The sequence below is a fragment of the Gopherus flavomarginatus genome, chromosome 5 (genome assembly GCF_025201925.1).
Source record: "Gopherus flavomarginatus isolate rGopFla2 chromosome 5, rGopFla2.mat.asm, whole genome shotgun sequence".
Taxonomy (NCBI): Eukaryota; Metazoa; Chordata; order Testudines; family Testudinidae; genus Gopherus; species Gopherus flavomarginatus.
In genome coordinates this window covers 13,764,168-13,777,909 of record NC_066621.1, presented here as the reverse complement: position 1 = coordinate 13,777,909, position 13,742 = coordinate 13,764,168, and the positions used below count along the sequence as shown (strand labels likewise).

Below are 13,742 nucleotides of genomic sequence, written 5' to 3'. Positions count from 1 at the left end.
TGGTATTTTAATCTTATTCTATCCATTTAAAAAAAAATTAAGATTGGCTTTTTTCGTCTCTATAGGTTACTAGCAACAAACTCACTATGAAAGATCATCCTCTGACTGGAAGTCAGGTCAAAGTTGAGCAACTGTTTGAGGACTCTGGCAATAAGAGGAGCAGTACTCTTCAGTCTGCAGGAATCAGTAGTTCCGAAAGGTCTCTTCCTTCCCTGTCAAAAGATAAAAGTATAGACAGCTTAAGCACAGCCAAATCTTGTGGAAGTTCATCAAAAGTGCGCAAAGCTATCTCTCAGGCTCCAGAGCAAGCAGTGAAGCAATATAAACATCAGTTATCTGCTTACGAGCAGCAAGAAATATGTAACTTTTCTGAAATTTACTTTGTGGGTCCAAATGCAAAAAAAAGGCAAGGAGTAGTTGGTGGCCCCAACAATGGAGGATATGATGATGACCAAGGTGGATACATTCATGTGCCTCATGACCATCTGGCTTACCGATATGAAGTACTTAAAATAATTGGAAAGGGCAGTTTTGGACAAGTAGCTAAAGTTTATGATCATAAACTCCACCAGCATTTGGCCTTAAAGATGGTTCGCAATGAGAAGAGGTTTCACCGTCAAGCAGCAGAAGAAATTCGGATTTTGGAGCATCTCAAGAAACAGGATAAAACTGGCAGCATGAATGTTATTCACATGCTAGAAAGTTTCACCTTTCGGAACCACATATGTATGACCTTTGAGCTCCTGAGCATGAACCTGTATGAGCTGATCAAAAGAAATAAATTTCAAGGGTTCAGTGTACAACTGGTACGCAAGTTTGCCCACTCTATATTACAATGTTTGGAGGCTCTTTATAAAAACAAAATCATACATTGTGACCTGAAGCCAGAAAATATACTTCTAAAACAGCAAGGGCGGAGTGGCATCAAGGTTATTGATTTTGGGTCCAGCTGCTTTGAGCACCAAAGAGTCTACACGTATATTCAGTCTCGATTCTACAGGGCCCCAGAGGTCATTCTTGGAAGTCGGTATGGGATGCCCATAGACATGTGGAGTTTTGGTTGTATTCTGGTGGAACTGTTGACTGGATATCCTCTTTTTCCTGGAGAAGATGAGGGAGACCAACTGGCTTGTATGATGGAGCTTCTTGGAATGCCACCTCAGAAGCTTTTGGATCAATCCAAGCGAGCCAAAAACTTCTTCAACTCCAAGGGTCATCCTCGCTACTGCACTGCAACTACCCATACAGATGGGAAAGTGATCCTCAATGGCAGTCGATCACGCAGGGGTAAAATGCGTGGTGCGCCAGGCAACAAAGACTGGGTGACAGCGTTGAAAGGCTGTGATGACCCCTCATTTATAGAATTCTTAAAAGATTGTCTTAACTGGGATCCTTCTGCGCGCATGACTCCAAGTCAAGCTTTAAGACACCCATGGATTTGTAAGCGAATGCTCAAACCACCCAGTACTGATAAAAGCGTGGGTAAACGGATATCTAACTACACAAGCTCCTTCCCAGGGATAGGTTCTAAGTTGCCTCCAGTCGTTGGAGTGGCAAACAAACTGAGGGCGAATTTAACATCTGAATCAAATGGCAGTATACCGCTATGCACTGTGCTACCAAAACTGGCCAGTTAATAGAAAATGATGTATTCCCAGAATACATACCTTGTATTTTAATTATCTACTAGAAATGTGCCAGGTGATGAAATGCAGAGGTTTTTAATGGATTTACTTTTCATTAAACACTAAATCTTGTATAAAAAAAATGAATCAAAATATAAACATTTCAAGGGCTAATTGTTTTATCAAGTTGTTTCAGTTGCAGTGTGGTGCATGTTACATCACTTGATAGGTCAACACATCTGTTCTGGTCAGTGAAATTACCTGCTTTAACAGTTGAGTTTAATAGCACTGTTTAAAAAAGAATCAAACCAGTTCTTATCAGGACAGTTTTAGATAGCAAATGCTTTGTCACAAGACAGCAAGAAAAAAGCATTTAAAATTGTATTCTGTTGGACAGAATGAGCTCTGCTTTCAATCCCCAGGTGAACTTCTTTAAATTTGGATGAAATTTTACAGATTTACTGTCAAGAGCACAGGTGTTTTATTCAAAAAAGTGAGACTGTTGCTTGCCAATTGCAAATTTAGATTTGAATGATTTGGCTTCCCTGCAGAATGCCTTCCCCTTACACATTTTGGAGGGCTCCTGGCATATAGGGATCCAAGTTGCTGCATTCCTAAATTTCTTAGGCTGAGATTTTCAAAGGACCATACAAGTAGTTAGGGACACATCAGTTGTACGTAGACCTGCTATGATCAACTTCTGTACTGGGAAATGCACTCACTACCCCCACTGAAGTCAATGGGAGTTGCAGAGTGCACAAGAGCAGAACTGGACCATAACATGAAGTATGATTTGTTCAGGGCTATTGAAAACATTGTTTTGACTTAAATTTAATGTACACTTTTGCTAACAATTCTTTCCCCGTCCCTCCCAAAATGAAGATGCCCAGCCAAAATAAAGTACCCTTGTCATTAGAGATGTTTACAGTACTGGCCTTTTAAAATCTTTTTTTCTGTCCTGCAGAGTGAATTCCACTGAATAACATTGAAATCCTTTTAAAAATAGTCACTCCTTTTTGCTAGATAAGTAGAATTTTTAAGGGTCAAGACTGTAACCAGAGGTTATGTGTGAGACTAGAGACTAGTCACTGAAAGAGTGGCCTGAAGTCTTTTTAAACACAAATTGTCAGATTTGGTAAAGAGTAATAAATTTAATATTGAAATGAAAGTTTGTATGGGGGGAGAGTTGCTTTGTTTCTAGCAGTGGCCTAGCAGGTGGCTAAAAGAATGAGATGCCTCAGATGCTGTTTTGAATGCTTCAGATATATTCTCTCTCTCTCTCTCTCTCCTCCTGGCAAGAACGTGAAACGTTGTTATGACCAATAGAGACAGCAGCACAACTTGTCAAGATTGTTACTCCTCAGAGCCCCATAGTCCGGAGGGATTCAGTTACAAAAACATGTGATCCCTTGCCAAGTGTCTGAACAGAGTTTTAAATACAATTTTAAAGCTTTTACAAGCAGAGCATTTTAAATTTAACAAGTTTCTCTAGAGCAGGTTTTATGTTAAAACAGGGAAACGCTTGGTTACATAATCAAAGGAATTACTGGTGTGATTTGCAAGATATATTTACCAAACAGCTAAATCCCAGACTCTTTCTGAGATGATGGAAATGCATTTTTTGCTCTGTTGCATTTAGTTATATTTATCCGTAAAATGTTTGATAAAAGGCCCAGTCCTGCAAGTTTGTCAGTATATCTCAGGGTCAGGACCAAAATTAGGCGAAATGGGGCTTTGGATCAGGCTCAATGGTGGTGGCAAATGCCCTCAAACTGTTTGGTAAATACCATTGTAAACATTCAAGAAGACAGAGCACAAATTGGATATATATCTATTCTAATCTCTATATTCCAAGCTCCCCCCCACCCCAGGAAGTTGGCTATATTAAGGGTTCTACAGTACATGGCCTTTTACATTTTGTTGTAACTTTTCCTCAAGAAACTTAATAATCACATTAACTGAAAGTAATGCAGCTAAGCATTTATCCATACATTGGTTAATATGTCTCAAATACCACTACATGTGGTCCTTATATGGTCATGTTGCACTTTATAGCAATCTTCCTCAAATGGCTGGCTAAAGTAATTTTTTAGTTGAATGGAAAGTCAAGCAAGCACACTTTAATAAGTGCTATAAGATGCCTATGGTTTTAGCTGAATTGAGTACATATGGAGCATCTTCAGAAGCAAGAGTAATTATTTGCGCAATGCAAATGAAATCTTTGGAGAAACAACCACAGGAGCCATGGAAGAATATTCAAGACAAATGAAAAAGAGACTATTACGTTTATGAGGACAAATTATCATTATTACTATTTATATTTTGAAAGCACCTACAAACGCCCTTTAAGGATTAGGGCACCATATACACAATAGAAAACAAGTGTCTGCTCCAGAGAGCGATGAACATGGTCCTGGATGCCAGAGGTTTTTGATCTATTAAAATACTGCATGAAACAAGATTATTTTAGTGTCACTTCTCCTAATAACCAAGAATACCGTAGCTACCAGTTTAGATGGCCTCTAATGTTACACTTCTTGTATAGATACAGTGCTGTCATTTGAAATGTGTGTTATAAAGCAGGAAATATAACAAATGGCAGAAAAAACGCCACTGCTTTTACCAGAAACGTGTTCACCTTGACCCCAGTTATGCCAGGTACCTAATCACATGCCTAACTTTCAGCACGTGAGTAGTCCCATTTAACTAGGACTACTCACATGTTTAAAATCAGGAACATGCTTAGGTACCTTGTTGGATAAGGGTCTTTGTCTGTATAGACATAGCAGATAAGGAAAAATAGATCACCTAGTATGTTAAGTGTGTTTAAAATGGAAAAAAGTAGCTTTTGGTTGGTACTGGTCCATTGTCCTCTGTTGTTTTCTCTATTTTGCAAATCAGCAAGATCCCAGTGAGTCTCCCAGGCATTAGTGAGGTTCTACTGTAATTTAAATCATGTTCACCTCTGACTCTAACACAAAACAAATGTAATTTATTGAGGTTTATAGTAAAACCATAACATCAAATTTCTAAGAATTTTTAATGGATTAGTCCAAACTTCATTTTTAAAACTTCCTTATAATGTTCATTATGTTTTACAACACGTAATGTAGTCTCTGTATTGTAAATAACACGGGCTGTTTATTGTGTGGTTTTTAAATATTCTTTTAAGAAGTGTGGATTGTAGCAATGTAGTTTAGCAATATTTTTAATTTAAATTACTGAATAATAAGACATAAGCATCACATGTGACATACAACTGTTTACTTTTACACTGCGGCAAACTTAATATGACTATCCAAGATGCAAGGATAAACATGGTTCTATTTTAAAAGTCAAGTGGGCAGTGGAGTATTAATCTTCCATTACAGATTAGGATAAAACACATACATTTAAACACAACCTCCATTTAGTACTCAAGGTTATGTTATGTTCCTTAATAGGTTTGTTCTTACTAATACTGATTATTGAAAAAGTGTTATTTTCACATTTATATTGATCATTCCATACAGTTGTCATTTTCACATGCTGCAGTTACTATTAGAATTTTTGTTTTTTCTTCTTACCTAGTTTGAGAGAGACTTCTAGTCTAGTGACAATTTAAGAATCTAAACTAATTGGAAGGCATTTTTAAAGGGGGTTTGCATTCTGAGAGAATTTTTGTGAAACTGTGGGTCTGTTAGTCAAAATCTGGTATAGTTCACTTTGACTGTGATCCCTTTGGACTTGGAGCAGGTAAAAAAAAAAATCTAGTATCTTTTTAATGGTAAACTGACACTACTGGTGCTTCGTTACAGTGATCCACTGAAAACTACCTCTGAATAAATCCTGGGCCCTTTAAAAAGACACGCACTGCAAACCACAACCATCCACCCCCCCCCCCCCCCCCGTTAGTAATGGCTATTTTGGTTGTGAAACACATACATGATGACCTCAGCAGTGTCTTACTAATCCCAGCCATAAAGCAAAAGGCTGATTCTGCACCCAAAGCTCTGTGTCGAAAGAGAGAGATGCCAATTCCCTGCCTGACAAAGTCTTTAATGCGATAGTGGAAGTGAAGAGCCAAAATAATATGGAAATATTTGCAGTACATTAATGCACTATGTAACAAGATTAAAGACAGAGGCTGTGTACCCAAAACTTTTTTTTAATAGACAGACCTGTGGGTCTGATTTTCCCCACTTGCCCTGGCTGAGCTGCTGTGCACCTACAGCTCTCAAACTTCCATACAAATTTTGGGCGCTCTGCAATTGTGAAAATTGGGCTCTGAGTTCTGATACACAAGGTGTACCCCTGCTCTTTTCCATGATATTATCATGCTGCTCTTTTTAATAAGGAGGCAGAGAGATTAAACTTATGTATACGTGTGTGTGTGTGTATATACGTGTGTGTGTGTATATATATCAATCATACTTCCCTTAGAAGAATCCTTATCTAGTCTGGTATAAAACTCTTCTGATGTCCTATTAAATATAGCTTCTAATTACAACTCCCACCATAATATGCAAAACACTTGGCTCCTCAGAACAGTCTTGTGTAGGAGAACATTGTTCTATCTGCATTTAAATGGGGTGCATTTACTTTACACCAAATAACACCCTTATAAATTAGCCACCTAGTTGCAGTCTGTGTTGCTGAAAGAACAAGCCATGTTCCCTGTTCATAGAACTGTGCCTTATTATTTTACAAGCCTACATTTGTCTCAGTGAAATCAAATTACTAATCAGGGTTTCTTTTACATTGCAGCTGTTCATACTAAATGTCTATGTCTAAAGCATTTACAGGTTAGCCTTTTTATTATTGTAAATTGTTCGGAGGTGTAATATGGTGGCGAATGTAGAAAACAGTAAGGTGCATGTGAACTTAACATTTTTTTCTTTGTGAAGGAACACTTTTGAAATAAGCCAGTTTTAAACTTTGTATGTAAATGTAATGAACAAATATTTCCTAAAATTGTACTTCAGTTCATTTTTTAAAATAAATACATAATTTTCTTTAGCAACAGTCTCTGCAAATTCTTAAAATAAATACCTGACTTTTTTTTTTAAATGCATTAATTCTTTCTGGATGGTATCACCTAACTTGCATTGGCCACTATTACCCTCTGTGGTACTTAACTAGAGTGCAATTAAAAAATGTCAGCATTTACAGGAGACATTTCCAATGTGGTAAAATGTGTCGTGTTTTGTGTGCAGAGGGAGGGAATGAAAAGATTAAGTGAGAAGGGAAGCAAGCTATGATTATACTAAAAACCAAACCAACCAACAACAGCCACAAATAAAAATAGCAAGCTGTCATGTAATTGTGAGGGAAAGGAACTAAAATATCAACTACTTGAATCTGAACCTAAAAATCGTTTTTCCAACTGGAAATTTTCACTTTCACTGTATACTTAATCTCCTCTCCTTGAACCAGGGGAAAACTTGCTGTGGACATCTATGATTTCAATATGCTCATGCTAAACATGAATGACCTGACAAATGTTCTTCTCATTAGCAGTGCTGCATTTGAACATCTCAGTTTTGCCATAGCATTCTTGAGTCATCACTTTCTTTTATTTAATCCATTGGAGGTTTTTAGGGTGACCAGTCAGCAAATGTGAAAAATCAGAACAAGGGGTGAGAGGTAATAGGAGCCTATATAAGAAAAAAGACCCAAAAATTGGGACTGTCCCTATAAAATCGGGACATCTGGTCACCCTAGAGGTTTTTGTTGTGGAGGCAGAATCCCTTTAATCCCTAGGCTGGAAGGAAAAATCCAGCAATAGCTACTTAGGAAAGATTTGCTTTTAATAGAAACCTACATTTGTGTACAGTGGGCTACCCGTGAGATACTAGAATAGTTTGAAGCTGAAGTCACACTGCCATAAAAACTACATAGCTACAGCATACAGGATTAAATCCTGCATGTTTCATAAAGAAGCACTTAATTTTCATGAAATCAGTCACTGCCCATTGTTGACCAATTTAACCAACTGAACTAAAGCAGAAAAGTATATTAGTTCTCTAATGATTGATTTAAGGATAGCCTTCAATTAGGAGACTTTTACAACAGGGGAGGGAGTGGATTTTCCTTCACTATATAACTCCATTGAACAACAATTCTGTTTTATTAAAATAAAACGGTTTACAATCCTAGGCCTATTGTAAAATAAATACACATTGAAACTTGAGTATATTTTAGATTTTCTTTTCATAACTAAATAGTTCCTGCTCCACTTGCCTGCCAAGACCATTTATTTTGGTAGGACTTCCACTGTTAACAATGTTTTTCAATGAGTCTATTACATGAGTTTGTAGTATTCTCATACATAGTGTCCTTAAGATATTTTGCATCGCTCTATCGTATTGTGTGTTGACACATATTATTAGACAAATTCTGAAACTGAGCACAATTACAATGTGCAGTACTATGCACTAGTTTAATGCTGCGGTTTAAGGAAGCAAGGAATTAAATACTAAAACTACATTTAAACAGCAGTAGGGGCTTCACTTAAACAGACCTATTAAGGAATGTCGACGTAAGATCTGGATCTGTCTTTGTTAAATTAATTAATTTAGTAGTTACTTGCCAATATAGAGAAGAAATTCACAATCTAGTCTGTAATTTGTAATGTGAGATATGTGCTTCTACTGTGGAAAAACTAGCATTAACTAATTAATCTTAGATTATTAAAGTGAAAAATTACACATTTAAGAAGACAGTCATAGATCACTTGGGCAGGCAGAAGATGGAAAGATTTATTTTTCCATTTAGCAATATTTCTTTGGGTTCCATGGGCTCAGCTTTTCACTCCTTGCATGATAAGAAGGCATTGCTGTTACACATAGTGGGACCATTTAGCACAAAGTGATTTAAAAATGCAACTGCAGTCAATTTGGCAAGTGAGTTATTGCTTAGCACAGCTCTGTCTCGAGTCCCTAGTGTTTAGTCTTTCTTTTTTTAAGCATATAGGTTGAGATTTTTAAAGCAGCCTAGCTGATTTATCTAGATGGACCAAGATTTTCAATGTAACTAGTAAATTTGCATCCTCAATTTTTTGTGGTGTCCAGCTTGACACATTTTTAAAGGAGCTGAATTTTCAGAGTGGATGCTCAGCACTCTCTGAAGGTCAGGCCCCTTTGGGGTGTCTCAAAATAGGCACCCAAAATCCCTTGCCACTTCTTGTGTTGATATTTCTGGCAGATATGTCCAAACCTCAACCAAAAGATTAAGCTGCACTGGTGCTAGTGATATTGGGAGTGCTAGTGTACTGGTGCCACTGGCATTTTAAGGACTGTGCCAGTTAGAGCTGCTCTAAATCAGGTTCAATGACACAGTGCTTAAAAGGCCAAGGGCCACGAGCTCCCAACATTGCTAATGCTGGTAGAGTTGTGTCGGTGTTAGCAATGGTAGGAAATGGTTGCAGACTTTTCCTAGTGGAGACAAGGCTTGTGCATCTCCAGTTACAAGGGGCCTGTGGTGTTTGAAGTGCCCAAACAAAGGTGGACAATACCCCATGTTCCCATTGTCACCGGTGGGCTGCCAGGCAATACCTTCTGCACAGCTCTACCCAGAACTTCGAGTTAGAACATGCTGTAGAAGTGAAAATGGTTCTGGTGTTGCTGCATAGTTCCTACTGTCTAGGTACAGGTCAGCAGTCTCTTATAACAGTGGGTGCTCTTGATTCCTGCACATAGACAGTTCCTACTGGGAGGGAGAGCAGAGTATTTGAGTCAAGATTCTCTGTGGATCTAAAAGGAGAATTTTGCCCATAAGGTGTTTGGCTTTAGGCATCAGCAAATAAATTAGTTCTAGCCATAGTTATAAAAGGTTTAGGTGACTCATGCAAACTTCTTGCTCACAGAAAATGAATGGGTGTTAAGCACTATTTTTACCTTCTGTCATATTAATAAATACAGCTTTATAAACACTTCTGATGAATCCATGAGAAAAGATACCCAAGAATGCTTTTTTTTCTCGGTTGATCGTGCTGTTGTAGTAGCATGAATACATGTTCTTTGGCTTGGCTGAACTTAATATACGCCAAACATTTTCCACCCATACCATCACTGTCTCATGCCAGTGTTTATACCGAGGTAATAAACGTGCATAATTTCTCTACTTGCTATACATAGTTGCGGTCAGTAGCAGACATCCGTGATGCAAGGAATCCATGCAGTCTGAGCTTATAAGGAGTGAGATGCAAGCAAAGGGAGGATTGTGAAACTGAAGTAGGAGTCTTTCACCGATCATGCAAAACTGCAGGAAGGAGTCACTGGTACTTTGACAAAACAAGTTTTCCTCTTTTCCCCTCAAATGAAGCTTCAGATGAATTTTCCCTCGTGCACATTAGCTTGCTTAGTCTGCAAGGACAATGCTTTTCTTGATCAGCAGCCTCTGCATGAGATGCTTGCCAATATAACCCTGCCAATTCCTGGCTGCCGAGAACAGCTCTTAAAGATGACAAAGTGTCAGCCCCTTCCTCTAGCCTGGGAGTGAAACCATGTAAGGAGTTGCATTCCTCCTGCTAGCTCTGAAAACCGTATGTTCTTTGGCTTTGAAAGTGGAGGTTGCAGAGAAGCACATTTTTGTTTTGCTTTTTTTGGGGGGGGAGAGAGGGAAGCAAAGACATGACTCTACTACAGAGGATAAGGAGAATAAAAGCATATCTAAGAGTGAGAAGGAATCAGGGCCAGCGCTACCATTTAGGTGACCTAGGCAATAGCCTAGGGCACCAGAATTTTTGGGGGGCGCTATTTTGCGGGGGAGGGGCGGCACGCGGGTCCGGTGGACCTACCGCAGTTATGCTAGCGGACGGTCCATTGCTGGAAAGGCTTCGGTGGAGCTGCTGCAGTCATGTCGGCGGACGGTGCACTGTCTAAAGGCCCCGGCGGACCTACCGCAGTCATACCTGCGGCAGGTCCACCGGAGCCTTGAGACCAGCGGACTGCCAACCAGCATCACTGCGGCAGCTCCACTGGAACCTTTCCAGGAGCGGACCGTCCGCCGGCACGACTGCGGTACGTCCACCGGACCCGCGGGGGGCGGCGAAATGGCCGTCCGCCTAGGGCATCAGAAACCCTGGCGCCGCTCCTGGAAGGAATTAAAGAAATAATGCATAATGTGTGAGATCTTTTCAAAAATGGGTTAAATCCTGATCTGACGAATGACATCTGCAATTACGCCACCCCTGTTACCAGTCCTCATTCTTCAGTGATAAGCTAACCAGTGGCAGGGGTCAGGAGGAACTCCTCTTCCCCATGGTATGTTATCACACAGCTAGATTTGGTACCCGGGGTTAGACATGTTGCATTTTCTTCTGATGTATCCAGCTGTTAGTGACAGGATATTGGAGCTGTTTAACTTATAATTGATTATTTGTGTTACTGTATCATCTAGGAGACCAAGTCAGGGATCAGGGCCTAGTTGAATTAGGCACTCTGTGGACAATGAGCAAAGAGGACAGTCCTTGTTGCCTTAGAGAGGTCACAGCCTATGAGGCAGGTAGTTTGCAATAGGAGGAGGATGCAGAGAGTTGGGCTAGGTTGGAAGGATGAGGTAACAAACATAGGAGTTACAACTTGCCACTGATGTAGCCAATGCCAGATGGGTGAGGTAGCTGTGTGTTCCAGCTGATGATCCCTAGGGTACTAGTTAGATACAGGATGGGGAAAAAAATGTGCATCTTGAAGAAATATAAAAATAAGATACTGTTACTGATGTGATTCATTGTGGGTGACTGTTCTCATTTGTCTAGTACGGCTCTGGACACATTGTGGACTAACTTAAAATGGTAATATGCTCTAAGCCGTTAAATAAGTATCCATCTTCCACCCAGCAACTCTGCTACAATGTTTGATTACAGTAGCATTAATACTAAAAGCTGTCAGCACCTTTGCAGGATGTTGATGATGGATGACATAAATGAAATTATATTTGAGCTCTGGGTAACTGACATACTGGCTGTAATGTCATCAAACAGGAAAGGTCATGTAAGTAATTTACCACCAGTGGTTTGCTGCACTCGACCTGTCAGTAAATGGACAATCAAAAAGCACAAAATAAATATGTGCAAGCAGAGATGGCTTTCGCCCTCCACCCCACAAATGTAGCTTGTATATTACTCATGAAATCACCTTCGTTACTGTTGTGCTATGCAGGGTTTAATTCATTTTAATGTTGTGCAACTTGCCCGCTCTTATTTGAAATGGGGTAGAAATGGAATGGAGACAGTGTCTGTCTTGAGAGTCAGGGGCTATATTCGAGTACACGTTCTGCAGGTGCGCTCATGAATAGTAAAGATCCCTTCTCTCTCTCTCTCTGCACCTCAGCACTTGTGTACAGCCTGTGCTTCTCTGGGTTCCTTCCTTCACAATCTTATTAATGGTGGTGAGAGCGCCTTTGCCCCTGCAGCTCATGTCATTTCAAACAGCCTCCCTGCATCTCTTGAGCCTTCTTCAAATCTCACTTGAAAACTTTGCCTATACAGCTTGATTTCTTTCCGTATCTTATTCTATAATTGCATTGTGAACTAATGCAGTACATTATATATGTTCTAGTAGAATATTAGCTTGGGCAGCTGTTAGACTTACGAAGCCTAACGAGTATTACATAATTCTGTAAGAATACTCCTAATTTTCTGTTTGGTAGATTCCACACTTTATTCTCAAATGTGTAATATGATCTGTGATGCACTGGTCTGAAAGGTAGCCGATTAAAGGAAGCATAATGCAGTCGTTAGGGCACTAGCCTGGTACTCTGGAGACCTGGGTTAATTCCCGCTCCACCACAGATTCACGTATGACCTTGGGCAAGGCATTTTGGACCCAATTTTTAAAGATATTTAGGTGCCTAGAGATGCAGATAGAAAATGGGGTTTTCCAAAGCACCTTAATTTCAATGGGAGTTCCACAACGAGGCACTTTCTCCTTCTAAGCACCTATCTGCATCTTTAGCTCTTCAAAACCAGAATCAGGGTGGTTCAGATGCAGGTTCCAAAGCACCTGAGCCATCAACATTCAAATGAGGGCAAGAGAAGATGGGCTTGGATAAACGCTTCTTTTTTGTGTTGTTATTTCTAGTGGAAACATACCGTGTAACATTGGCTTGACAAAGATGTCCTATAATTTGGAAAGCAGCAAAAGGAGTTTGATTGGACAGTGTGCACAACAATCACAGTTCGGACTCATTTCTGCACTGAGAGCATTCAGCACCTTGGCTTCAATGAAAGCTGAAGGTGCTCGGGAATTGGCAAAACTGGATCCTTGATCTCTTGAATTCTAGGTTTCTGTTGAGAACAGCCCTATTGATGGTAGGCTCAATGGAGAAGCAGGAGGGTCTATATTCAGCAAGGACCTGATTTTTCAGAAATGCAGCATCACCACAATTTCAGCTGAAGTCATCGGGAGCTAGGGGTGCAAACTAGGAGGTGTGTCTTGGGAAGGAGATAGGGAAAGAGCTCTAAATAAGCTAATGTGACTGTGATGTAGAAAAACATTGATCTGTGCTGTGTATGCTCACCCAGTGCTAATTTTAAGCCGCCATCAGATTTGAAATACTGTATATGGCTGCCAATGGGATTTTTTTAAGCATGCAGGTTTCTGCTACACAGATGCTGGCAATGGCAGCTGAAGTTTCCCATGCAGTCCCGCCACTGACCTCTTCCAGGGCCTAGAAGCAGTAGTGGCACAGCTTGCTCCTGACTGAATCTGTGACTGCTGTGCAGGCTGATAACATTGCTTAGCATGGCTTACTGTCCGCCAGTGAATTAGCTGAGCTTCAAATGCAGCCTGCCTTAGGCATCAAGCATGGACCAAAGGTGGCCGGAATCTCACCAGAGCAGCAGATCTCGTGAGATTGGAGGGGATGTTGGAAGATTTTGGTGCCTTAGAATCTACAGTAGAACCTGAGCCATGATTCAACCTAACCCTCCTCCTAAACCCAACCTAAACCTGACTGGCTCCCAACAAAGCGTGGAACAAAGCCGAGGGTTTCTGCCTGCAGCATCACCTACTTGCCTGTTCCAGAAGTGCCCAGCCTTAGGATCCAGCGCAGGGGGCTTTCACTCCCTGTGTGCTCCAGAGCACAACTCTAGGAGCTCCTTGTGCTGAGGCCTGGGCGGTGTCTAGGTAGCAG

General features: G+C 40.3%; 1 protein-coding gene and 1 long non-coding RNA gene across 3 annotated transcripts in view; one reads left to right on the top strand and one right to left on the bottom strand.

Moving 5' to 3' along the window:
• DYRK3 (dual specificity tyrosine phosphorylation regulated kinase 3) overlaps window positions 1-6,623 on the top strand; it is a 22,290-nt gene extending 15,667 nt beyond the window's left edge. For both annotated transcript variants that reach the window (XM_050954038.1, XM_050954036.1), the window contains exon 3: window positions 66-6,623. In XM_050954038.1, the coding sequence (XP_050809995.1) occupies window positions 66-1,637 (1,572 nt within the window). In that variant the 3' untranslated portion in view covers window positions 1,638-6,623. The remainder of the gene's footprint in view (window positions 1-65) is intronic.
• The window catches only part of LOC127051591 (uncharacterized), a 14,809-nt gene extending 1,067 nt beyond the window's left edge, over window positions 1-13,742 (bottom strand). Inside the window, exons 1-2 of the long non-coding RNA XR_007774541.1 lie at window positions 13,621-13,742; window positions 86-212 (exon numbers count right to left, since the gene is read on the bottom strand). This is a non-coding gene — a long non-coding RNA (uncharacterized LOC127051591). The remainder of the gene's footprint in view (window positions 1-85; window positions 213-13,620) is intronic.